Source organism: Vombatus ursinus, unplaced genomic scaffold, assembly GCF_900497805.2.
Source record: "Vombatus ursinus unplaced genomic scaffold, bare-nosed wombat genome assembly UNPS02005286.1, whole genome shotgun sequence".
NCBI classification, from domain to species: domain Eukaryota; kingdom Metazoa; phylum Chordata; class Mammalia; order Diprotodontia; family Vombatidae; genus Vombatus; species Vombatus ursinus.
In genome coordinates, this window is record NW_020945064.1 from 8,414,751 (window position 1) to 8,440,065 (window position 25,315).

At 39.1% G+C, this 25,315-nt stretch overlaps 1 protein-coding gene across 7 annotated transcripts in view; it reads right to left on the reverse strand.

Annotated features, from left to right (window-relative positions):
• BANP (BTG3 associated nuclear protein) overlaps window positions 1-25,315 on the reverse strand; it is a 254,011-nt gene that overhangs the window by 181,317 nt on the left and 47,379 nt on the right. For 4 of the 7 annotated variants that reach the window (XM_027847680.1, XM_027847679.1, XM_027847678.1 and 1 more), the window contains exons 5-6: window positions 7,393-7,515; window positions 5,233-5,408 (exon numbers count right to left, since the gene is read on the reverse strand). In XM_027847680.1, coding sequence (XP_027703481.1) covers window positions 5,233-5,408; window positions 7,393-7,515 — 299 coding nt within the window. The remainder of the gene's footprint in view (window positions 1-5,232; window positions 5,409-7,392; window positions 7,516-25,315) is intronic. The other 3 variants (XM_027847684.1, XM_027847683.1, XM_027847681.1) reach the window with 1 other exon arrangement.

Genomic DNA, 25,315 nt, shown 5'->3' on the forward strand with positions numbered 1-25,315 from the left:
AAGGAAGGAAGGAAGGAAGGAAGGAAGGAAGGAAGGAAGGAAGGAAGAAATGATGAGCAGGCAGATTTCAGAAAAACTTGGAAAGACTTTTATGAACTGATGCTGAGTGAAGTAAGCAGAACCAGGAGAACACTGTACACAGTAACAGCAACACTGTGCAATGATGAACTTCGATAGACTCGGCTCTTCTCTGCAACGCAGTGATCTAAGACAACTCCAAAAGACTCACGATGGAACATGCCACCTACACCCAGAGAAAGAACTCTGGAGTCTGAATGCAGTTGGAAGCAGACTATTTGCTCTTTCTTTTGCGTTTGGTTCTGATTCTTCTTTACAACATGACTAATGTGGAAATGTGTCTAACAGGATTTTACATTTATAGCCTACATCAGATTGCATGCCATCTCGGGGAGGGAGGAAGGGAGAGAGGGAGAAAAATTTAGAACTCAAAATCTTACAAAAGTGAATGTCGAAAAATAAAAATAAAAAAATAAAAAAGCAAACAGAGAATTCAGGCAATTCCCAACGATTAACAGCTGCCAGAAGAATGGTTCTCCTTGCGGCACAGAGATCAGAACTCCCTTTCCTTCTCCCATTCCCACTTCTCCCTTCTACCTCCATGGCTTACTACCTAGAACCACACCCTCCACTCTTCCTTTTCCTTCTTCTCACTCTTCTATTTAATGTCTTATTTATTAATACTTAACTTAATGTTATTTAATAATTAATTGTGATTGTCTTATGTTTATAATTCACAATTACCCAGTACATAGTTTGACCAGACTTACAGATCTCCATTTCATCTCCCCGTAAAGTAAGAAGATAAACATGCTCTCTGAGGACAGGAGTTTGTCATTTATGTATTCCAATGCCTAGCACAGTATCAGGCATATAGCAGATGCCTAATTAATGCATGTTGACTGACAGATTCTAACCGTGCACATGGTGGATAGGGGAAAAATGGTTTGAACAAAATTAGTCTTGGTGAGAAGATTAAATATTTCAGGCCACTTCTGATACTGACTACTCCATTCTCAGTGCTGACCCCTTTAGTTGCACCCCTAAGCCTCATCCTATCCTCACTACTATCCCCAAAGGCTCCTCCAACCCTAATTCCAAGGCTCTACCCTGCTTTTCTCTCCTGAACCCTGCTCCAAATCTTATGATGAATGGCTAGGTTAGCCCCTCTGAAATGTACATCAATCTTAATTCTTAAATGCATCTTTCTAGTGCATCCCAATACCAATCATTATTAGCTCTCATGGTCAGCTCTAAGGGGAAAATATAAGAGAAAAGGGGAAATTGGAGGAAATCTTTTTTACACCCCCTCCCTTTCCCCTTCATTTTCTACTGCTGCTGTCAATAAAAATCATTTGAAAGACTGGGTTATGTGCATAGTTCAAGAAAAAGAATAGGCAAGAAGGCCAGGAAGGAGAGAAATTGTGACCAGAAGTGACAAGTAGCAGAAACCAAAAGGGAGGTAGGTGGTCCTGACCCCAAGTCTCATAAGAAAAAGAGTATCCCAGTGCCAGAGAAGTGCCCCAGCCCAAGAAGCATTCCTAGAGTAATGTCAGAACACCCCCAGGGCCTTCCCCCTCTAGGCCCTATCCCAGCTCCTCCTCTCCAGCAACTAGCACCAACTTACACCAGAGTTCTCACATCTATCCTGTGTCTCATGAAGCCCCACAATCCTAAGACTCAGAGCTATCAGCCTCACAATCAACAGGAAGACGTGGTCTGGGAATCCCAAATTGGATTTCAGAGTGTATTTTCCCATAGAAACAATATATGCCAATTAGATTCTAGAGTCATAATAATAACCCATGTTCATTTAATAGTTTATCAATTATAAAGCACCTTCTGAACAACCCTATTCCATGGGATGAGTGACAGAAGCTTGCATAACCTAACCACCATGCAGAAAAATGTGCTCCAGGTTCCAAACAAATGACTTAAAAAGGAACTTTCAGGAACACAAAGCATCATAAGCTGGGGACGGCCTGTGCCGTCTCTGGTCCCAGAGACAACATACCTGAAAACTAAGAAATGAACAAATAAACTGAAAAAATATGCAGTCCTATCACACTCGTCATAGGTCCATGGGCTGTGCTTTACAAACCTCTCAAAAGAATATGTAATGAAAGCTTATGTAATATACTTACTTTCTAAATAACATAGTTTCTAAAAATGCAGGAATGGAGATAGAACATGCAGACTATGTTCATTTACTGCAGAAAAGTGAAAGATGTTATGATTAAAGGAATACAGTTCATGATACCATTACAGGTTATTTATTAATACAACAGTATCACTAGCCATGAAGTGTTAGGAAGCACAGGGGGTCTGGTCCATGTTTGTCCATGTATACGGTTTCATCAACGGAGAGAACTTCCATGGGAAAATCCATCTACCAGTGAAGACCTGCAATATCTACACTAGGCAGCTATCTGGTATAGTGGATAGAATGCTAGATTTTGGGTCAGGAGGACCTGAGTTCAAATTTTGCCTAAAAGTCTGGTAGTAGCTATATGACAATGGGAAAGCACCAGCCTCCTCTACCTTCAGTTTCTTCTTCTGTAAAATAAGCATAACAACAGCTATCTCATCTCCTTGGTGGAAGGATCCAATGAGATCTTAAAGCACTCTCTAAACTGTCTTCTCTCATGCTTTTATTATGCTATGTGTATTATTAGCCTTAGTAAGATGACATTTAATATAGATGAAATGAAAATTATTACACTCCAGTACAAAAAAGCATCCTCACGAGTTCAATCTCGGGGAAGCAACTCTGGGAAAACGTAAACTCCTTAGAGACAATAACTGTCTTGCTTTTGGCTTTGTATTCCCAGACCAAGCACAAGACGTGGCAAACAGTAGGCACTTAATGAATGCAAACAGCACTGAAGTGAAGCTCCATGGGTTATGGTGAACTGTGAACTCAGTATGAATCAAGAGTGGCATATGGCCGCCAAGAAAACCACTGTGACATCAAAGCAAGAATAAGAGAAACCTGGTGTGGAAGTACAAGGGAACACTGCCCAGGTGACCATGGTCACATCTGCTGTAAAGAGGCCTCAAGCAGGAGCTGAATTAGATGGCCTGGTGGGCCTCTTCCATCTCTGAAATTCTGGAACTCTCCATCTGAACTCTTTATCTCTGATCCTTTCATGCTTCTTTCTATTTGCCATTTTCTTAATGAAATTCAATAAGCTATATTAATGCCACTTATACTACAGCAAAAAAACACAGAAGTTAAATGTTCAAAGTTCAAATCTGCCTTGCATGACCTATTAACTGAAATTTATAGACACTTGTGTGCTTAAAATAAAGTTTCTATACAGCCCTGAAATTACTGACAAGATAAATGAATGACCTATTCCTGTTGCAAATCTTACATATTTATGAGCTAGCATACAGTTTATTTTTCTAAAGAATTCCACATCCATGAAATAAGTCAATAAATTATAGCAACTGATATATGAAACATTTTTGCTCCTCCTCATCAAAGGCAATGATATTCAAAGACCTGTAGACTCTGAAGGGGGAAGGAGGAGTGAAAGAGACCTTCAATTCCATAAGCAATTACTAAGCACATACTATGTGTCAGGTACTGTACTATATACACAAAGACAAAAACAAGATAGCACTTGCCCTCAAGGAGTTTACAGTCAAGGGGGATTGGGAGGAAAGGGGGAGCATGTACATAAATTAGAAAATACAAAATATATACTTAGTAAATCTTAGGTAACGTTGCCAGGGGAGGTGGACCCTAACAATTGAGAGAGATGGTAGTATTTGGAATGGAGGAAGAAAAGCTGAGTGGAAAGATCAGGAAAGGCCCCTAGATAGGTAGTAATATTGAAACAGAACCTTGAAGGAAGCCCGAGATTCTAAAACTTTAAAAATATTGATCTAATAAGATTTAATATGAGTAATTTTCAAGTCCAACACTTGGAATAAAAAACTCAACTGTCCATGTATAAAATAAGGGAAGTGTGAAGGGATTCAGTCACTGATGCAAAAAACATCTGAGTATCACAGTACACTGCAAGCTCAGTAGGAATTCACAGTGTGGAAAGCACCTTCCACCTCAGACTACACCAGAAGCAAGCAGAATACCCAGGTCTAGGAGGAGGACAGCTCCACTGCGCCCTGCCCTGGTCAGACCACACTGAAATAGTCTACTGAGTCACTGGCACTCCATGTTAGAAGGGATGCTGAGAAGCTGGAGAGAAAGCCTGGCTTCAAAGGGCAGCCAGGATGGTGACGGGTCTTGGCGTTAAGGAAAGGGAGAAGCACATGGTAACTGTTTTCCAGTATTTAAAGAACCATACCATTGAAAAGGAATTAGGATTACAAAATTATCACGGCCAAGCTTGGTCCCAAAGGAACCATATGAAAAGACATTTCCCTTCCCACCCAAAACACTTCATTATAGACATGAAGGGACCATGGGTATAGAACACATCATAAAAGTCAGACTTTTTTTTCACATTAGTTAAGAACTTTTTTTTGTCTTCCTTTCTTAGCTCTTTATTATAAGACATGGCTCTTTGGGAAGGGGCAAGGAATTTTAGAAAGACATCACTAATTTTTTTTTTAATTTTTTAAGGGGTTAGACTTGTTCTGCTTGGCACCAGAGGACAGAAGTGGGAGCAGTATGCATTAGTAGCAAAGAGGAAAACGTAGGCTTGATGGACATTAAAAAAATCCTCCTAATTAAAGCCACAAACAAGTAAAATGGTCTCCCTTGGCAGATGTTAGGCTCTTGATAATAAAGAGAGGTCTGCAAGAAAAGACCAGATGACCACTTCTCAGCTATACTGTGGAGGAATTTTTGTCCAGGTCCAAGGTGGACTATATATAGTCTCCAACTACTTCCTGAACTCTGAGTGTCTATGATTCTAAAATTCTATCTCTGTTCTAAGTGATGAACACAATGCTGAATGTTCCATTTTATCTCTACTAAATACAATGTAATTTTGAAAAGATAATTCAGCAAATGGCTGTGAAGTGACATAAAAACTCCCTGATCTGGATTATATTCACCATGTATCATAAATGAAGGTCCTATTTTGATGCCATAGAAAGCTGGGCAACAGTTGTCTTAAAACTCACCCCTAATGGAATCAAAGGAAATGGAATTCATTTAAAGTTAGTATAGTCTCAACTCAACACGATGATCTTCTTTCGTTTTCCTTACCCGTTTAAAACCCGCTAGACACAACATACCTTCCGAATTCAACGTAATCAAAGTAACATTGTTTCCAATATTCTGGCTTCCTGACTGTCCACTATTGGAAACAGAGTCACTGGCCTCTGATCCACTCTCCCCGTCTTCATTGTGACTATCTTCATGGCCTGGAACCTTCACCACTATGGTGTTCTGCCTACGTGCAGGAACGGCACTGAAACAGAAACAAAGCAGACCCACATCTTGTCAATTTATGGAATTTAAAAAAAAAAAAAAAAAGGAGAGTCTAAAATTGAATCACTGGGACTTTCTTTTTCTTTAAAGAATAGGTTTTATACTTCACACAGATCAAAGTATTTTTCTGTATGGTACCACATATCATATTATGATCAATAACAAGAAGGGGTAAGGAATGAGGCAGAAAGCTGAAACATTAAAAAGCAATTCCATGATACTAATGTCAGAATCAAACCAAAGCCATCCATCTGAAAATCTAAGGATGCCAATCATATTTTGAAGATAAAAAGTAATGCCTGCACTCTCTGTGACTTACACAGGTAAATTTATTCTATGACAAAATATAGAACACTGGCTGATCCCCTAGGGCAGCCCGTAAAGAATTAACAAGTGAAAGAGCTCAATTAATTTTTTTTTTACCCTCTTTCTCTTTCTAAAATACCAGGTTGGGACAAAAAAAAAAAAAAAATAGTGTTTTTAGAAAATTCCCAAGTCGATTCAGTGCAAGACATCAACCGCTCTAACAACTGCTGCAACATCTGAAATCCTGATGATCTCAACACAATCGAAGAGAGCAGAAAGCAGATAATAAAAGAGCAGATAGTCCACTAGGAGAAGGTTATACCAAGTACTTCAGCCATCTCAGAGTCAAAGAAAGCAGACATAGAGAAACAAAGAACTAGGAGAAACCAGATGATAGCTGGGAGGGGATTCTGACATCTTCTTCACCTCTCTTAATACCAGACTTCTATACTGACTCTTTCTAATCCCTTAACTGGCACTGGTGAATAACAATCAGATTTCTGGAGAGGAAGACAATATTCTGTGTGCTACTTTACATAACAAAAAATGGAGGAGACTGGCTGGTGTGGCATGGGCTACTTGTGGACCACCATCTTGGCAACGCTGACTATCCAAATCAGGGTTCCTCTTAGATGGAAGCAGCAGGTATCCTAACTGATCTCAATGATGCTCAGTGAGACGAATCAACCCTTCCCATTTCAAGTCATTAACAAAGCAGACAGAGGAAAGCTCGGGGAAATTGTCACCTTCTTTTCTATCCTGGCCATTCTCAATCCTCCACAGACCCAGCTGGTTTCCCAGAGTATCTGGCCAAGACAATAAAGATACACTAAAAGTGGGAGAGGAAGCAGTATGCTGACAGAGAATGTATGGTAGAAAAAGCAACCCAAGGTTTTAGAAGGCAGTAGATGGGAAATAAGTGGCAGAAAAGGTATCTTTGGGAGAAGAATGGAAGAAGCAAGTTTCTCATAGCTGGGGTGGCCAGAAGTAATATACCATAACATAACAGTGATAACTGCATGCTTTTTCCTATGCCTAAGCATTCTGAAATTTGTAATTTTTAACTAAAAAAAGTTATTATTTGAAAAAGTCATAAAACAGATATGCCTACAGAATTCACTAAAAAGAAAAATAGGTGGTGTAAACATCCTAATACTGCAGCTATTGATGCAGAAAAATGGTTAGCACTTAACTATCTCTGATGCTGGCCAATTCTCTTAACAAACCAGTGAGGAAAAAAATACTCCTGTGAACAAGATGAGTAATCTCATTCTACTATTGAGGAAATGTCCGAACAATTCCCTGAACATTTTGTAAGAATTCCATGTCTGAGTCAAACTCAGAACTTAAAAATTTCCAAAATCCCATATCGACCTATACCACATCACCCACTTTATAGCATGAATCACTCAGGACAATGGCACTCATAATAACTTAACCACATTCTAATTTCATAAGCAGTCACACAAAAAGTCTGCGTGGTTTCTTTTTTTAGACAATTCCAATGCCTATAGCAAAATAAACACATTCTGATTTTTTCCTTAGCTTAACAAAAATAGAAGTGATCTTGAGTTTGGTCTTTTAAATGTCAAGGGGAAAAGACTGGTAAGAGTGTCAAATGGAAAAACAGAAGTGGGATTGGTGCTATAGCTACTGACTTGCTAAGGATATTTTCCAGGGAATCCGTTGCCCTGCTCAAAGGTTCTTCTTGCCCAACCATCTTGGCTATAATGGAGTTCTGTCGATCATTGTTCAGTATTACTGTAGTCTGGGGGACGACGCTATGAAACAAAAATCACAAAGAAAAAATAACTTAAAGAAACAATACATCAATCGTACATTAGATTAATCTAATAAAGTCAGCTCTCTATTATCTGTATTGAACTGAATTAAGGAATAGGAAATCCGTATCTGTCACTAACCTTAAAAAAAAAAAAAACCCTCTCTCCCCACCTCCACCCCCAAAGAACCCCACAAGTAGTATACTGATTCACAAAGATATTCCAGGACTGAAAGTATTCTCCATATCTCTGCTAAGATAAACAAGACTTTACACCACCTTTATTCAATAAGGTCTTTGAAATCGCTTCAAAAATATACTGTAATCTTTACCCATTCTATCTCAACTATCTCCTATAATCCAAAGCCTAAAGTTCTAATTGATTAAATTTTTTATCTAGTCAATCCAAGAATTACCAATTTTTGTTGCAATCAGATCTAATTTTATTAGAATTATATAAGTTGGTGGGTGACCACTAACAGAATAACATTGGTTTTTTAAACTGATAAATTCTATGGAAAAGCCAAAGAAACTTCAGTGGTCTTCTCTGAAGGGAAGTAACATATGTAGCAACTTTATCAGATAAAATGGACTGTATTCAAAGAATAATTAATTTTTGAAATATGGTACTTCCATAAAGAAAAATTATACTGGAAATATTTTTTAAACTAGACATAGATTAAGTTCGAGGAAATGATCACTTAATTGCTGGGGGTAGGGGGGAGGTAAGTAAAAATATCCTCAAATAATTACCTAAGTTGGGCATTTTGGGATACCACCATCTAAAACTGAAAAGAGTATATTCATTGTTAAAATAGCAAGTTCAATATTTCAAGAAATCAACATTAACCTTCACCAAAGTCTTACCCTACTTCATTGTGGTGTGGATGGTGATGCTACGTTCTTAGGCCTATGTCACTACAAGACAAACTCTTAAGTTTGTACCCAAACTGGAAACACTTTAGGATAGGGGCTTTGTAAGGTATTCTTTAACACTGGCCTTTTAAAGTCTGGAAAGGTTTATTACCAAAAGACTGGCAACCAAGTAAAATTTCATTAGCCACAACTTCTCTCAATGACTACCTACTACAAGATCTGCAATTTACACTGATGGAAGAAATGCTCCCACCAATTAAATCACTGATCCTTGGAGTACGGGATTAATTAGGATTACAAAGTAAAATTTCCTACCACAGTTTAGTACATACTTTGTCACAAAAGCCAAATTCACAGATGGCATCACTTGGCATCTGAAAAAAATCTCTAAATTATTGAGTTAGTTCTAGGCTAAAAAAAAAAATCTTAATTTTAATCAAATAGGTTTTTAAAAACGAATTTGGTTTTGCTATTTCTGTGGTGATGTCTTTTTTTAAGCTCCTTATATAAAAAATGATATAATATTTGTAAAGCACTTAGCAAAGTGCCTAGCACATAGTAGTCACTTAATAAATGCTTATTCCTTTCCCTCTCCGTCCTTTTATTTTTACCATCTTACTACCAAAATGCATTTGGGAGTATTTTCCATTGGCAAAGGCTTATGCACCAATTTTACATTTACACTTTAAGCTCCATGACAATTCATTTCATGCATCTCAATGGCTTGTGTAATCCAAAGCACAAATAATACCAAATACTACTGACACAGACTCATCACACAGTAGAAAAAACCCTGGCTCTGAAGTCAGAACCAGGATTCAAATCCCACTCCTCACTCTACCTGTGTGACCTTGGGTTAAGTCATCACCTCCCTGAGCCTCAGTCTCCTTACCTGTAAAATGAGAGGGATGGACGAGATGGACTTTTGGGTCCCTTCCAGATCTAAATGTATGATCACCGTCACCATTTCAGTCTCCTTGGCATGTATCCCCCACTCCCTGTTAAGCTGGGGCATCCTATAAGGCTCTGTCTTGGACGTTCTAATCTTTTTTATGTTCTCTTCCTTGGTGAGCTCAACTTCCAAGGGTTCAATTACCATCTTTTTGCAGATGCCTCCCAAATCTCTATTTCCAGCCCTCATCTGTCTGGAGCTCCATCCCAATCACCATCCCTATCAAGAGGACCAGTCCCCCCCAGATTTGCCACAGGCACACCAAATGCAGCCAACACTTCCGAAGCATAACTTCTTATCCCAGCTCTTGAGGCTGTAGGCTCTTTGACCTTCTCCATCTCTGCCCAAGATTGATCACACTGGGGCAGTCCTCGATTCTCCTCCCTCACTACCATCTCGTTAAACTTCACAACAACCTTATAGTGTAGATAATTATATTATGACCATAGACAGGTGAGTTTCAATGACCTGTCCAGGGTCACACAGCCAGCAGGTGTCAAAGGCAGCATTCGCACCTAGGCCCTCCCACCTCCAAGCCCAGCATTCTCTCTTGCTACTCCTTCACATTGCCTCTACTACACATCCAGTCCACAGCCAAGGACTCCCTGATGCTGTCACCTTACTACGTATTCACATAACCACCACTGCCATTTAGGCTCTCAACTGCCATGGTTTCCTTTGGGTCCACCGGCTCCCAGGCTCTCCCCGCTCCAGTCTCTCCCTCCACACGATTGCCAAAATAATGTTTTCAAGTGTCATTCCCGTGATCCAAAACCCACTGTGGCTCCTTGCTGCCTGTGGTAAAACCACAAACTTCCCACCCTGGCATTCGAGGCACAATATAACCTGGATCCAAAATACCTTCAAGTCTTATTTGACTTTAATGCCCCCGAAGTTGCCGATAAATGGGACACCCTGCCCATCACTCCTCCGATGTGACATTCTATCTTCCCACTCAATGCACCTATACCAGTTATGCTGTCATTTATGCCTGAAATGCCCTCCCCTTCCACATTCACACAGTACTCGGGACATAGTAGGTGCTCAATAAATGCATGCTGATTGAATGACATCTTTGTATTCCTTCAAGGTTCATCTCAGGTGTCACCTCTTCCAGGAAGCTTCTTCCTCTCTCCAAGAGTTGTTAAGGCTCTCCCCCGCTCCCCAAATTAACTTCTATTTACCCATCTATGTGTATTTGTTGTTGTTATTTGATTGTTTTTCAGTTGTGTCCGACTCCTCATGACCCCATTTGGGGTTTACTTGCAAAGATACTGGAGTGGTTTGCCATTTCCTTCTCCAGCTCATTTGACAGATGAGGAAACTGAGGCAAACAGGGTTAAGTGACGTGCCCAGGGTCACACAGCTGGTAAGTGTCTGAGGCCAAATTTAACTCAGGAAGAAGAGTCTTCCTGACTCCAGGTCCAGCACTCTATCCGTTGTGCTATGTATATGCTATATCCTAAAGTGGAGATAAGCTCCTAGGGGGGTAGAAATTGGGGAAAGGAGGAGGTGTCTTTCTATTCCCATCCCTAAGCACAGTTTCTTACATATAAAGACCATACCAAATATATTCTATACAGTTTTGAGCACATGGAAGTGGTTAGTTAACACTTACTGACTGACAGTTCACAAAGTATTTTGTTTTTTTATTATTTTATTTCTTCCCCAATTACAAGTAAAAACAATTTTTAACATTCATTGTTAAGTCCAAAGAGTATTTTTTTTAGGTGAGGCAATCGGGATTAAGTGACTTGCCCAGGGTCACGCAGCCAGTAAGTGTCAAGTGTCTGAGGCCGAATTTGAACTCAGGTCCTCCTGACTCCAAGGCCAGAGTTCTATCTACTGGGCCACCTTGCTGCCTCCAAAAAGTATTTTGATAGCACAATGGCCTGAATATAGAATTACCTACTAGGTAACAAAAGACAAATAATTTACTTTCACTACTCTTCTACTGATCAACCCACAATCCAGACTTCATAAATAAATATGCTTTGGTATTAATAAAGCATATTTTATCTCTATATATTAGGCTGATGAGTCAAAGTGAAGAGAAGACTTCATAGTAAGAAATAATAGCAGCCATAACTACTGAAGACCCAGAAAAGAAAATTCTTGCCCCCAAAGATTAACACTGTCAAACAGTTCAGAATCAGAAACAGACAGTTTTATCAGTGTGGAAACAACATTAAAGAAAATGCCTTTCCATCTGCTTTGATGCTATACCCTAAGGACCAGAGAAGGTTTCCATTTGCATGGGGGGAAGAGGAGAGAAAAATAGAAAAAACAGGTAAACAGTAATCCTTTCACAGAGAGGGCAGAGGGAAAGATCCTTCTTCTTTTCAAAATCGCTAATTGGATGATGTTTCAATGGTCACCATCCCATCCAACCACGTTTTTAAAATGCTAATGATAGCAGATGAGAGCCAGCTCCTGGGCCTGACGTGTACCTGACAAGTCAGCTATGTAGAGAGGACACAGTAATGCTGTTAGGATGCATGGCTGTCAGTGCAACAGCAGATACTGCTGAATCCTCAAACTTCTCATTACTGGATCCTTCAGCACCTTATTAGTAAACAGCAATCTAAGCATTCCAGCCAGGACACGGGCTCTCTGGAATAGGACAACGTTCCCAAGTCACCTCTCCCCAAGTGTAGTGAAGGTGCTCCTGGTCCCAAGGGGTGCTCAGACCTTAATACAGGGTGCTAAACACCCAGTGCCATATGGTAAATTATAGCAATAACAGCTCAAGTCTATGCCAAGAGCTTCTCCCCCAACAACCCTGGGAAGTGGGGAAAGTCCTATTAGCCCATTTGACAAACAAGGAAACTGAAGTTTAAGTGACTCCCAAAGGTCACACGACTAGAAGGCACCTGAGACAGAATTCAGAAAAAGGTCTCCTACTTCCAAGTCTAGCATTCTTTCCCCTCCACTAGGATCAATGAATCCATCAATAAAGGGGAAAGCGGGTGATAAAGTTAAACACAGAAGGAAACCAAGGAAGAATTTGTAAATTTCCTTTATCAATTCTTTAAGAACCAGACAGGCAGCACTGACTTCTGAAGCAGAAGGCAGTCAAGTTAAGCCTAAATATACAGGTTTCTAAAATACACTCGGAGAGCCAGCAGAGACAGCCCTATACATCTCTTTTCACTGATGACTGTCTATGAAATTATATTTTGTGTTAGGAACTGAAGGCACTGTGCTCACCTAAAAATGACCTACTGTCAAGATTGTTTATATGAAACTGGGTATTCAAGTGTTATTTAATTTCCAATGTAGTGCAAGTAATTATAGTAAGATCACTGTTAATACATAGTTAACACAAATCAACCAACATATGTTATGATTCTTACAAATAATTGCTGTTAAGTACATAACAACAGCAGGTCACCAAAACTTTTAAAGTTTCTGGATTATTTTACTTTGCCTGTGGGACACCAGAACTTCTAATTCAACAAAAATACACATATAACTTTTATCTTTACCCTAAAGAACAGTAAGTTTGCTCTAAAAATGTATTACTAATAAGAGGTAGAAAATATGGTAAGAAATAGAGAAATACAAGTAACTTAGTTATATAAATATTTGTCACCGGAGGTTTATGCTTAGCAGTCAACCTGATTACCATCAGTACAAATATTACTCAATCAGTCAATAAACATCTATTAAGCACCTACCACATACAGAGAGCACTGCACACAGTAATCGAAGAGGTAAAAAGTTTAGATATAGGAGTCCATCAGAGAACTGGGTGCCAGCTGAAGGCTAATGGAGAAAAACATTATAAATAGGGCAGGAATGGCTTCATGTAAAAGGTGGCATTTAACTAGGGCTTTAAGGAATGATCCTCCAGCCTAAAAACTTACTACCTCTTTTCCACTCCCTTAAAATTCAGGATTCACATAAATGGAAGAGAAGCATGAGAATATAACACCCCAGTTAAACTGAACTAATATAACAATAATCATTTGGAGCATCAGATAATTATTCAAATGCCTAGGCCAAGTCAAGGAAAACTGTTTGGCTTAAGAGTATATGGGAGAAATGGGACTGATTAGATTAACCTTTTTTATTAAAAATCACAGTGTTTTAGGAACTTAAGAGAACATCTCGTTCTATAGATGAGGAAACTGAGCCGTTAAATGGCTTGCCAACAGTGACCCAGCTAATTTCCTAACAGGTCAAGGGCAGGAATCCAAGTCTTTTGGCTCCCACTCCAACATTCTCTTCCATTTTCTTTCTGAAACTTGTGATTTGGGGCAAAAGACCAATCAATTTGGGAATGTGGTTAAGGGTTGGCATCTTAAGATGGAGAGCTGATAACAGGAGCATCATCTCCTTGGAAGAACTCGATTGCTAGACACGTACTGACAGAACTCTGTGTTCTTTGTGCTCACTCTTAAGAATCTGGGGATTGAGATTTTAAAAACACAATGATGGACATCTTGCCCACCAACAAACTAGTCATGATCCCCTCCTAGAAAAATGAATGACCAATTACATGAATGCTACAGGGCAGCCAAGTCTAGATGGAAGCAGCTCAAAAGGACCCAAATCCCAATCAGCAAGAGGTCACACACACTAAATTAATCAGGGACAGGCCAGGAACAGTGTACTCATGGACAAGTCTTCTGCCTCCTCACCTTTCTGGGTTTTTTTTTCCTTTTCAACCCTTTGTGGAAATCCCTACTCAGGGAAAAAAAAACTGCCTTAGAGGGTTTTAAAAGACAATTTAAAAGGACAATAGCCTCTCTTCTTTTCCTATAGGTCACCAACAAGGTAATACCTAAGCATCACATCTCCTAAATATGTAAAATTCAAAACAAAAAATTACCTAACCATTTATTCTAATTTCTTCCAGGTGAAACTTAAAGATAGAAATGTCAAGGTCCCTGACTAGAGGCTCTCACAGGCTTCTGATCATTTATTTGTCAGACCTTCCTTTACCTTCCTGGGCTTCCTAAACTCTACTTCTGAAAACACAGATTCAATCAAACGCAATTGAATAAGGAGAAATCACTTTGCATAGGGGGAAAGGGGTTGCATAGGTGAAGGAGAGTGCTGCAGCTGGACTTTGAAGGAAACTAGAGTTTCCAAAACGTAAAGGTGAGAAGACCAAACACTTGACATTTTCTAGCTATGTGACCCTGGGCAAGTCACTTAACCCCAATTGCCTTAAAAAAAAAACTTTCTGGTCACACCTATGATTACATCAGTATGATGCACACGTTCAAAGCAACAAGCACATACAATGTGCTCTGCTCCTGTGCTGGATAATCAGGATACAGCAACAAAAACAAAAGTCTCTGCCCTCAATGAGTTTACAGTCTATCAGTTTAAAAGAATATTTGCACAGAGAGGTAAATGCAAAATTCATTTAAAAAAATATATAATGTAATTGGGGAAGAGCGAAAAAGAGTAGAGAATCTTTCCACTAATGCAGACCACTTCAATACAACTTCTGGTTGATTTATTAAGATTTGTTAATTAATTAAGGACAGATTAATTAAGATTTATTAATCAGTCATCAAACACAGGCAAGGCCTACGTGCCTGCAAAATGTTTAATGAAAATTAATCATAATGGTTATTGTACATGTGTCCCAAATCCTTTCTTCTTTCCCAAGAAGTGGTGAACAGAAAATGACTTTTGGCTAAGAATTTTAGAGATATTCATTTTCAATATTTTACTTGTAATATGTATTTACAATAATATCATTGTAGAAATAGAGAATGTTAGCATTAGATGGGATATGTATATATATAAGTAAAATTCTGACATTGGTTATATAAAATAACATATAACTTGGCACAATATCATCCTTCACTGACTAGAGACATAATTTGTCCTTGATGAACATGTCAGACAATACAAAACATCTCTTTATTTAGTTCGAGAATTAATTAACTACATTCACCTTAAGATGAAGTGAAACAGGAGAGAAAATAAGCCTCTTTTATTTAAATATATCCTGCTCCAAAAAACAAGGCAATGAAAAAATCCATATCTGTTCAAGGTTAATCAAAACACAGTGCAAACTAGACCTCTTCTTAAATTTCCAACATGAGCAAAGTCTTTGGAAGGAGAAGGCCTTCATTTCCCAACATTCAAGGTTCCAGCAGACTTGCTTAAGAAGGCAGAAGAAGGGCCAGGAGTGAAGTTCACTGGAATTGTCAATCTGGTGACAAGTACATGAAATGAAGCAAAGAGGTCATTTTCTTTCAGAAACTAATAGTGTATTTTTGCCAGTATAACTGGAAAAAGTCATCCTGACTACTTTGAGTTTATGATGGTTTGGAACATCAAAAGAGCTCTCACCATTCCCATTCCCTGAACAAGCAGGAGAACTTCAATGATAAAAGTCCAACCTTGGCAGAAGTCTACCTGCATTCATTGCCTCATCTGCTGAAACCCACCAAAGTGACCAAGGTCAAGGCATGCACGATATAAATAAATAATGGCAAAATTGGGGCAGCTAGATGGTGCAGTGGATAGAGCACTAGCCCTGGGGTCAGAAGGACCTGAGTTCAAATCCGGCCTCAGACACATAACACTCACTAGCTGTGAGGCTCTGGGCAAGTCACTTAACCCGAATTGCCTCATCCAAAAAAAAAAAAAAAAAAAAAGGCATAATTGCATGGCTTTGAATTCCATTTTTCTTCTTGATTTCCAAAACCAAAATAACACTATATCAAAGACAGAAATACATGTTACAATTTTCAGTCTTTTAACTGTAACCTAAGAAAAGAAAAAGGCCCAAAAATATGAAAAGGAAAACACCCTTCAAATAATATTAACTCATTTTTATAGCATTTTAAGATTACAAACTACTATCCTCACAATAACCTTCTGGAGTAGATAACCCTAAACATTTTTATCCCAACTTTGCAACTGGAGAAACTGAGGCTGATAGCTTAGGCAACTGACCATGGTTATATAGCTAATAAGGGTCAGTATATTCATATCCAGGTATTTTGATTCTGAATAATTTCCACCGTAGCAAAACCCCGTTTTAAACTCTGAATAACAAAGATAACGTAAGCAACTAAACACAAAAGTAACCTAGAATTTGAGATGCAGCTAGCTTTTAATTAAAATTTATTATGACAAACACTAATGGTGCTGTAAATTAATTGGTCCAACTATTCTCACTGTTGTCTCACTGTAAGAAACAATCCAGGACCAAGAGTCCAAGAGCCCTTGGAATTGAAGAGCCTCCCAGATTGGACCTGTTTCTAACACCATCATACAGGGAGGGCAATCAAGTGGAAAGGGACCCCCCCATCCCCACACCATCAATACTGACTGCCAACCAACTGCCCCAGAGGGGCAGGTGAGGCCAAGAACTTCAGGATCAGCAGCACCCTCAGTCCACCCCTACCTGTTACCAGCCAAGCCCTTCAGCCACCATCCGGTGATGGGGCTTGGCAAAGGCCTCTGTGAGAGCTGCAACTCCCACTCCTTCTCAGCCACCACAGCTGCTGACTACACGGAAATGTCACTCTTCACCAAAGTCACAGGCATGGTCAGAGGCAGCAACATCAGAAACACAGACAGTTCTGTCAATCAAACTGGCGGTAAAGAAAATGCATTACCAAGTGCCTCGCTGCCTTGCCCTTGTACCGTGGGGCCTTTCCATCGGCTCTGCAGCTATGTATGCTATCTCCATCCTATATATACTATCTCCTCTATTAGAACGTGGGTTTTCTCTTGATGAAATCCAAATCTAGACTTCCTGGAACAGGGAAATACAGGGCCAGCACTTAACATAGCTCTCAATACACAATAAGCACTTAATAAATGCTTTTTCATTCATTTACTCATTCATTCGTGCAAAAAACAGCACGCATTTATCTAGCAATTTAAGGCTTAAAAAACACATATATTATCTCATTTGATCCTCACAGCAACCCTGTGAGGGAGGCACTGCTATTATTCTGATTTTACAGATGAGAAAACTGAGACAGAGAGAGGTTTAAGGCCCCAGGCCACAGAGCTCACAGGCATCTGGGGCAGGATCTGAACTCGGGTCTTCTTAAATCCAAGTCCAACACTCTCCATTCTTATACTTCACTGACTAAAATGCTCACATGCCCTTTGTATTCAGCATGTGCATACCCCAAGGAGGTCAGAGACAGAAACTACAATCCAATAGATAATAAGATACTTAAAAAATTACTCTTTGTGGTAGCAAAGAATTGGAAATAAAGTGTTTGCCCATCACCTGAGGGAAGAGCTAAAGAACCATGGCCATGGGAAGGTAATAGAATATTATTATGAGGTAAGAAATGACCGATGGAGGATTTCAGATCAAAGCAGGAAGGTGTCTGAACAGACTCACTACAATGAAGGGAACGAAAAGATCACTAACCTAAGCTGAACAATCAGTAACAGGAAAGCCAATAAAGGTCTCAGACAGCGTGTGCTGGAGCCAGCTGGGAACAGCTCAGGGCAGCCAGTGGTTAAATTTTCAACATAAGCATTTATGCCTAGGAAGTCACCAAGGGCTACAAACCAGGGCTTAGTTTATGGTTTTGTTGACTGTCTTGACTTAAGAAACAAATAGAGAAAATGTGAACGATGCAGAGCAAACTTTAAAAGTGTGCCATGTGTATTTCCCTCCCCGCCACCTCCACCCCTGAGAGCAAGGCAGGTAGGTGTCATAGTGGATAGATAGAGCACCATGCCTGGAGTCAAGAAGACCTGAGTTCAAATCTAGCCTCAAACACTTACTAGCTGGGTGACCCTGGACAAGTCACTTAACCCTGTTTGCCTCAGTTTCCTCATTTAGAAAACAAGAGCTGGAGAAGGATATAGCAAACCACTACCCAAGAAAATCCCAAATGGGATCACAAAGAGTCAGACACAACTGAAACCACTGAACAGTGACAACAGTTGTCAAATATTTACCAGCATACCATTAATTAGACAAACTAATAACGAAACACGTCTCCACCTTCTTTCTTGCAGCAGAGAGACTACTAGACAAACAGCTGTACACATTGTTAGATACAGTCACTGTATTTACTTGTTTTCTCTTTTCATAAGGGGTTTGATCTAAAAGGGAGAGAAGGGGTTATTTTTACCTTTTCCCCAGAAGAGGTTGTGATATAAAGACAAAAGGCACTGATAAATGGTATTTAACAAACTAAAAAAATTAAGTTATGATATGTTTACCACTGTAAAGATCATAAATTCACTGGTCCCCATAGAACATCTTTTTATTGATTTTTTTTTAATCAATTAAGTGAGTACCTGCCTACACACTTTTCGGCAAAAATTAGTGTGACTTTATAACTTGGCTAAATTTCTCTTTATCTCTCCTGAGATGCTTTCACAGATGGCAATGTCCCATTCACTGAGCAATCTGCAATGATTCAGCTCACACTAAAGTTAAGGAACACCGACAGACTGTTTATCAGGGCTGTTGCCCAGCTATTACTTCAGTCGAAGGTGTAAAATGTTTCTTGGCAAGTTCCCAAATGAAGCAAAGACCATCTAGGAAATCTTGGTATCTTTCACAGACACACTTGGTATATGGGAGATGCCCTGTGTTGGGATCCCCCCTCTCCCTCCAAAGCTCCAGCTAACACGAAGACTACAGCACAAAGGAAAGGTATTTCTTGGCTAAATGCCTGCCCCCTAGCACTTGGCTTCTAGGCTTTTGTAGAGAAATCCATGCTCTAAACGATAGTGAAAAGGTGATGAAGCACCTAAAACCACCAGCTGGAAACAAGAATGAGAAAGACTAAGTGTATTAAAGTCAACCACTGCAGAAATGTATTTATATGGCTTACAAAGTCTGTTTCAAATGCACAACACAGTAGGGATGTAATTCTTTTTTTGTTGTTGTTGTTGCACAGTTGGATACATAAATATGGATTCTTTTTTATTTACATATCATTTAATTCTAAAGTTCAAAAAGATAACTCTGGATTCTGTTGTATCTGTTTACAGCATTTATTTTTAGTCTATTTCAAATATTAAGGTGGCTTCTTTTTTGTTTGTTTGTTTTAAGGACAGAATACAAAGAACTTCAGAATGATCTGCAGCCTTCTTGATGAAATTCAAATCCACATCTCCTGAAACAGGGTCATAGAGGGCCAGGGCATTCCAGTGACAAACGAAATTGAAACCAGAACAAAAATTAGTTAATTCCTAATATATCCTACCAATGAATAATAGTGACTGGACCTGTGGTTTCACTGATATGGGGAAACTCTTTTTACGCATACAGGTGAGCACCTTCTCAATAATTTGTAGCCTTATGCACCTGTCTCGAGCACTGAGAAGTTAATGTCCAAGGTCACACAGCCGGGCTATGTCAGAAGTGGCACCTGAACCCAGGTCCCAGGTGGTTCGGAAGCTAGTTCTGTACACACCATACCATGGCTCCCTTTGCTAACTATAAAATAAATGCTAGTAAAGATCATGAACACAAATTAAGTCAAAAAGAAACTACATTTTCCTATTGGTTGTGAAGTCACAGGTTCTTTCTAGTGTCAACTTATCTTAGAAAACTGGCAAAGAATTAGATATCACGGGGCAGTGGAGAGGGCAGCAGGTTAAGACCCGGGCCCCAGGGATCTGACGGCTCTTATCCTGGGTTGACCTAGGACCAGCAGACCCAGACCTCCTCAGTCGAGGGACTCATCTGCACACAACCACAGAATTAGAAATGACAAGCTTCAAGGTCACCTAAATCAGCCAACAAGTGAAAAAGAAACCCCATGATATGAGCCCAACAGCTTCAACCTGAAGACCCAGCGGCAAGTGGGAGAAGGGAAAAATCCATTCCTCTCTTTCCCCCTTCCCCTCCTCACCATCCAATTTCACTTTTACAATGCTCTAATCATTAAGAAATGTTCCCGGACATCAATGTGCCTCTATGTAACTTTGTAACGCACTACTCATTGCCCTTGAATACAGACTCCCTTTTATGATAGAAGATATTGGGTGGGTACTAATCATAGCCTGTAACCTACTAACTGGAATAAATTTAGGAAACATTAAACGGGCATCTAAAATGCATTAAACCTGTGAAGACATTCTGGCAGGCATGATTAAACAGACACATGAAGGAAATGCTATTGTGCACCTGCCTGTGTATACTTAATACACAGAAACAGAGATATAGATGTAGAAACAGATATGAATAGAGGAAAAAAAACAAGAGGAGTTTCCAGTATGAGAAAGGACACTATTTATTCCTCTGAATCCAGTAAAGACTATCCTCAAAACTCCTTGGGTAGAGGGGAAAAAAAATCTATGTTGTTATACTGTTAGATTTTATGATAGTGATCTAAACCTTGCCTACTTCATATAAAACCTGATTGATAATGAAAAATTTTTTATTATGTTTACTGCTGTATGCTATTAAATAATTTTATTTAGTATTTTCACATCTGTAGTCATTAGGAAGGTGGGGCAACTACGTAGCACAGTGGATAGAGTGCCAGATCTGGAGTAAAGAAGACTAATCTTCCTGAGTTCAAATCTGGCCTCAGACACTTCTTAGCTGTGTGACCCTGGGAAAGTCGCTTCACCCTGTCTGCCTCAGTTTCCTCATCTGTAAAGTGAGCTGGAGAAGGAAATGGCAAACCACTCCGGTATCATTTTGGCATGTATGGCAATATACCTTGATGAAGTAATACAGGGGTAGCTCAAATTATTAACTTGGAATTTTATAATTTCACATGATCTTATGGAATTTAAACCTGGAATGGATCTTAGAGATCATATAATTGAATGCATTCATTTTATGGATGAGGAAACTGAGGTTGGTCCATGGTCACACAGCTAAAAAACAGCAGATCCAGGATTCAAGCACAGATGCTCTCATTCCAAACCCAGTGGTCTTTACATTGAACTATATTGCTCTCATGTCTTTAGGAAATCTCTAACAAATTAATTTGGCAGAAATTTATAATTTCATAGGTCAGGTTGCTGCATCTCAGAAGATTTCTGTATTACATGTTTCATTGACTCTTTGCATCATAGGTCTGTCATGCATTTTAGAGGTCAACAAATAACGTATATGGAATTTAGGAAAAGAATATGAATTCAAATTTTTTGTCAATTTTTGTGAATTAGAATAACTTATTCACGTTGAGTGTAGCATGCTAGTGAACAAACATTTTTGGAGCTCCTCATGTTTGAAGGAAAGGATGGACAAAAAAACAATCCTACTTCTTGAAGACAGATGACAATTTCTTGTTGTGAAGAAATTAAATTCACACAAAATTACTTAAAAGGATTAACAAGGTATCGTATTGGCTGGGACCAAATCTTTTCCTCAAAATAGTATAGTATTTTTTCATTATTCACTGCAAAGTTTGAAACACTATCTTTGTTGACCAAAATTTTAGTAACTTTATTATCAGATAAATTATTATCAACTAATTAATGGAATAATGAAGTAATTGTGCTTCCTATTGCTCAAAGGCACAATTTAGTTTAAAAGAAAAAAAGCTGTACCCTAAATCTGAAGAAACCTGGGATATTTGTAACAACAATATTTTATATTATATATATATTTCATTATAATTATTTATTATATATCTTTATATGTGCACACTTGTTGACTATAATAATGAAAAATGAAATTTATATATAAACATATACAAATTACATATATAATTTATGTTATATTAAATATATTGTATGTTATATAATTTATGTTAATTTATACTTAAGTGTAAATCTACACATAAATATGAATACTCAAAGAATTTAGATCAAACACAGTTGGTTCCAGATGACTGATATTAAAATACACTTACTTTCTCTTAGGAAATTATCAACTACTAGTAGCTAAAAGTCACATGGGCTCCATCCAACCACCATCACTGCATCAGATGGTTTTGCTCGTCTTTTTTTTAAAGGACACTATGAAGGGAGGGGAGAGTACTAAGACACGTCGATTGTGTCCAAGTAAAATTTAACAAAAATATTTCTGACTGATGATGGATACATAAGAACCACATCTTCACTTGAAAACAGATGGGAAACTCGGGTGACCTCACGTTTTCCTCAAGACAAGCCTGGGTCAGGTAGGCAGCACTAGTACTGTCCCCACCTGACCATCAGTTTCCTCAAAGTGACGTGGCGGGTCAAAGCGCCGCCAACCAGAAAGCACCAGACCCAGGTCTCCCGAGTCCAGACAGAGGGAACTTTCAAGTAAGACGTGTTGCCTCACATAAAAAACACCAAAACTAAACATTCTTCTCATACAAATCCAAGTTATATGGAACGGAATTTTTAAAGTATGGAATGAAAATAGTTCTAGATAAAACATGCTGCAGTTCACCACATGGCAATAACCATTTTTAGGAAAACATAAAGAACTAGTTAAATCAATTTTTAACCCTGACAATGATATATCAGAGTGAAAGAGCAATCAATTGAACCATTTTTGTTGAGAGCTAATAAGCTCCTGTTTCTTGCAAATTTTTTATACAAATATTGCCTCATCTACCCATTGAGATGTTTTAAAACTTAGAAACATTGGACTAGTGTTGTTTTTTTTTAATATAGCATCCCAATAATAAAATCAGAAAATATGGCTTCTGGGTTACAGTCTAAGTTCTTTGAAAAAAAGGTAGAAGAGGAATTCCATGGGAATTGAGAGACAGAAGGAAAGAGAGAGAGAGAGAAGGAAAGAGGGAGAGAGAGAAGGAAAGAGGGAGAGACAGAGGAGGATAAAAAACTACTAACCCCAATTCATAATCCGTCATTCTCTTTCTGGGAGAAAATGTATCTGCCCTAATAGGAAGAGGTAACCAAGAGTAACTAATCTCGTCTGAACTAGGACATTACTGGGGAGTAAATCTGATTTACTGGGTCAGTCGGTCAGAATATTCTAAATGTAAACGTGCCAGGCACTGCAACAAAAATTGGACACAAAGAACAGCGAAAACATGATTCCTGCCTGCAAGGAGCTCACGTACCATTTGAGGAGACAACATGCAAACAACTACATACATAAAAGACACACATGTTATAAATGCAAGGCACCGCTAACTGCATACAACTTCTGCCACAGCAGCAAAGCTATGGTATTATTACAATCTCAAGCAATGTCTTAAGACTCTCTTTCAGGTGTAGAATCTGAAAATCTGGGACCAAAATACCAACTAAGATTGGCAACAGTCCACTGCTATATGTGTTTCAAAAAGAAAAAAACAGTAACACAAAGCTGATATAAAAGAATGGTAAATGCAGGTTTCTAATTAGAAGTAATCAACAAGTTGGAAGAGAATTCTATTAGCTGAGAGACAGGGAATTTCGTAACACGCCCTATCGCTGTGAAACAGAGCCAACCATTTTCAAAGCTGTGCTGGGTTGGAATTGAGTAGGCATGTTTTCCAAATGAAAAAGTTGTTGGTATTTAAACTGACAACTCTTGGTCTAACTGTCTGAAAGCTTTATTAAAGCTGAAAGGTCTTTGAGGTGACTTACATTTGTCCTCTAAGATGAAGAACGTTCTTTCTCAGAAACCCTATTTGCCTTCAAGTTTCAGCAAAGGTGCTAATGCCCCTAGGACGCCTCCTCTGATCCCTCCTCCCTTCCCCAGGAGAGGGCTGGTACTCTCTCCCTCAACTGCCCTCTTGAGATGCATTTGTGGGCTTGTTGTATCCTCCAGGAGAATGGAAGCAGGGAAGGGGATGGACTGTCCTGTTATGCTCTGGTCACTGTCTACCTAATTATCCTGCAGAGTTGCTGCAAAATATTTGTTGAATTTTATTTGTGTCAATTGGCTGACGAGTTAAGTTTTGGGGAATTTAGAATTTACTCATTAAAATGCATTACATGGATATTCAAGAAGTTATTATTTTTATGGGTTTCCAATTGTTCCAAAAAGACTGCCATAAATTTTAGAAACAAAAAGATTCATAGAAGTACTTAGTTATTTTGGCTACACTGTAAGTTGTCGATAGTTTTTAATTCATTCTTCAACACTTAAAATTTTAAATCTTTCATTTCCATTGGGAGAGAGCTCCAAGGCAATAAGCAGTTACACCATGTGAAGGACACTGTGTGAAGAACACCATGCTGGGCACTGGTGGGGACCCAGAGGTCAGTGATGGAGACACTATATATAACTGCTACACAGTCAGTACCAGCCAAGCCCTGGCTCATCTTCACCAGAACTGTCCTGCATTCCACACCACCTTCAACATCGAGGTTTTCTGGTGTTAACCTTTCTATTTAATCCAAATGTTTTCTTCCTAGGGACTGAGTCCTTCTTCTGTATTTCTCCTCCAAATTTCTTTCTTCATAGTCTTTGATTAATTGCTGACAGTTTTTGTTTTCTCACTTACAAAACTCAAGCAGATGGGAATGTCAGATCTGGCATCTGGGTAGGGTTTTGCTTTTTTTTAATTTTGTTTAAACCACCCAAGTACAGATTATCTTTTTTTATTCTTGACTTAGACAAAAGGAAAGAATTGTTAACCTGACCCTGATTTTTTTAAGTGCAGAGCTGAGATATAACAATTTGTTGTTGTTGTTGAGTCATTTTAGTCACGTCCAATTCTCCGTGACCCCATCTGGGGTTTTCTTGGCGGAGATACTGGAGGGGTTTGCCATTTCCTTCTCCAGCTCATTTACAGATGAGGAAACTGAGGCAAACAGGGTCACACAGCAAGGAAGTAAGTTTAAAGTAACTGAGTCAGATCTTCCTGACTCTGGGTCCGGCACTCTATGCACTGCCTATCTATAGACGTACACACACTTTCACGTGTTTATAAACACACATACACACACAGGACAGTAAGAGAGTCACCGGAGCTAGTGCTGGAAGAATGCAAAGGACTGAGAGCACCCTGAGAGGCTGCAGATATTAAGGGCAGTCTCCTAGAGCTTTGAGGGCCAGCTGCCACTTGCCTGTAACTCTGTCTAACTGGTATTTCCGGTTTGTTGGTCACCTCTGCCTCAGTGACAGTGGTGTGAGTACATACAGACCCTC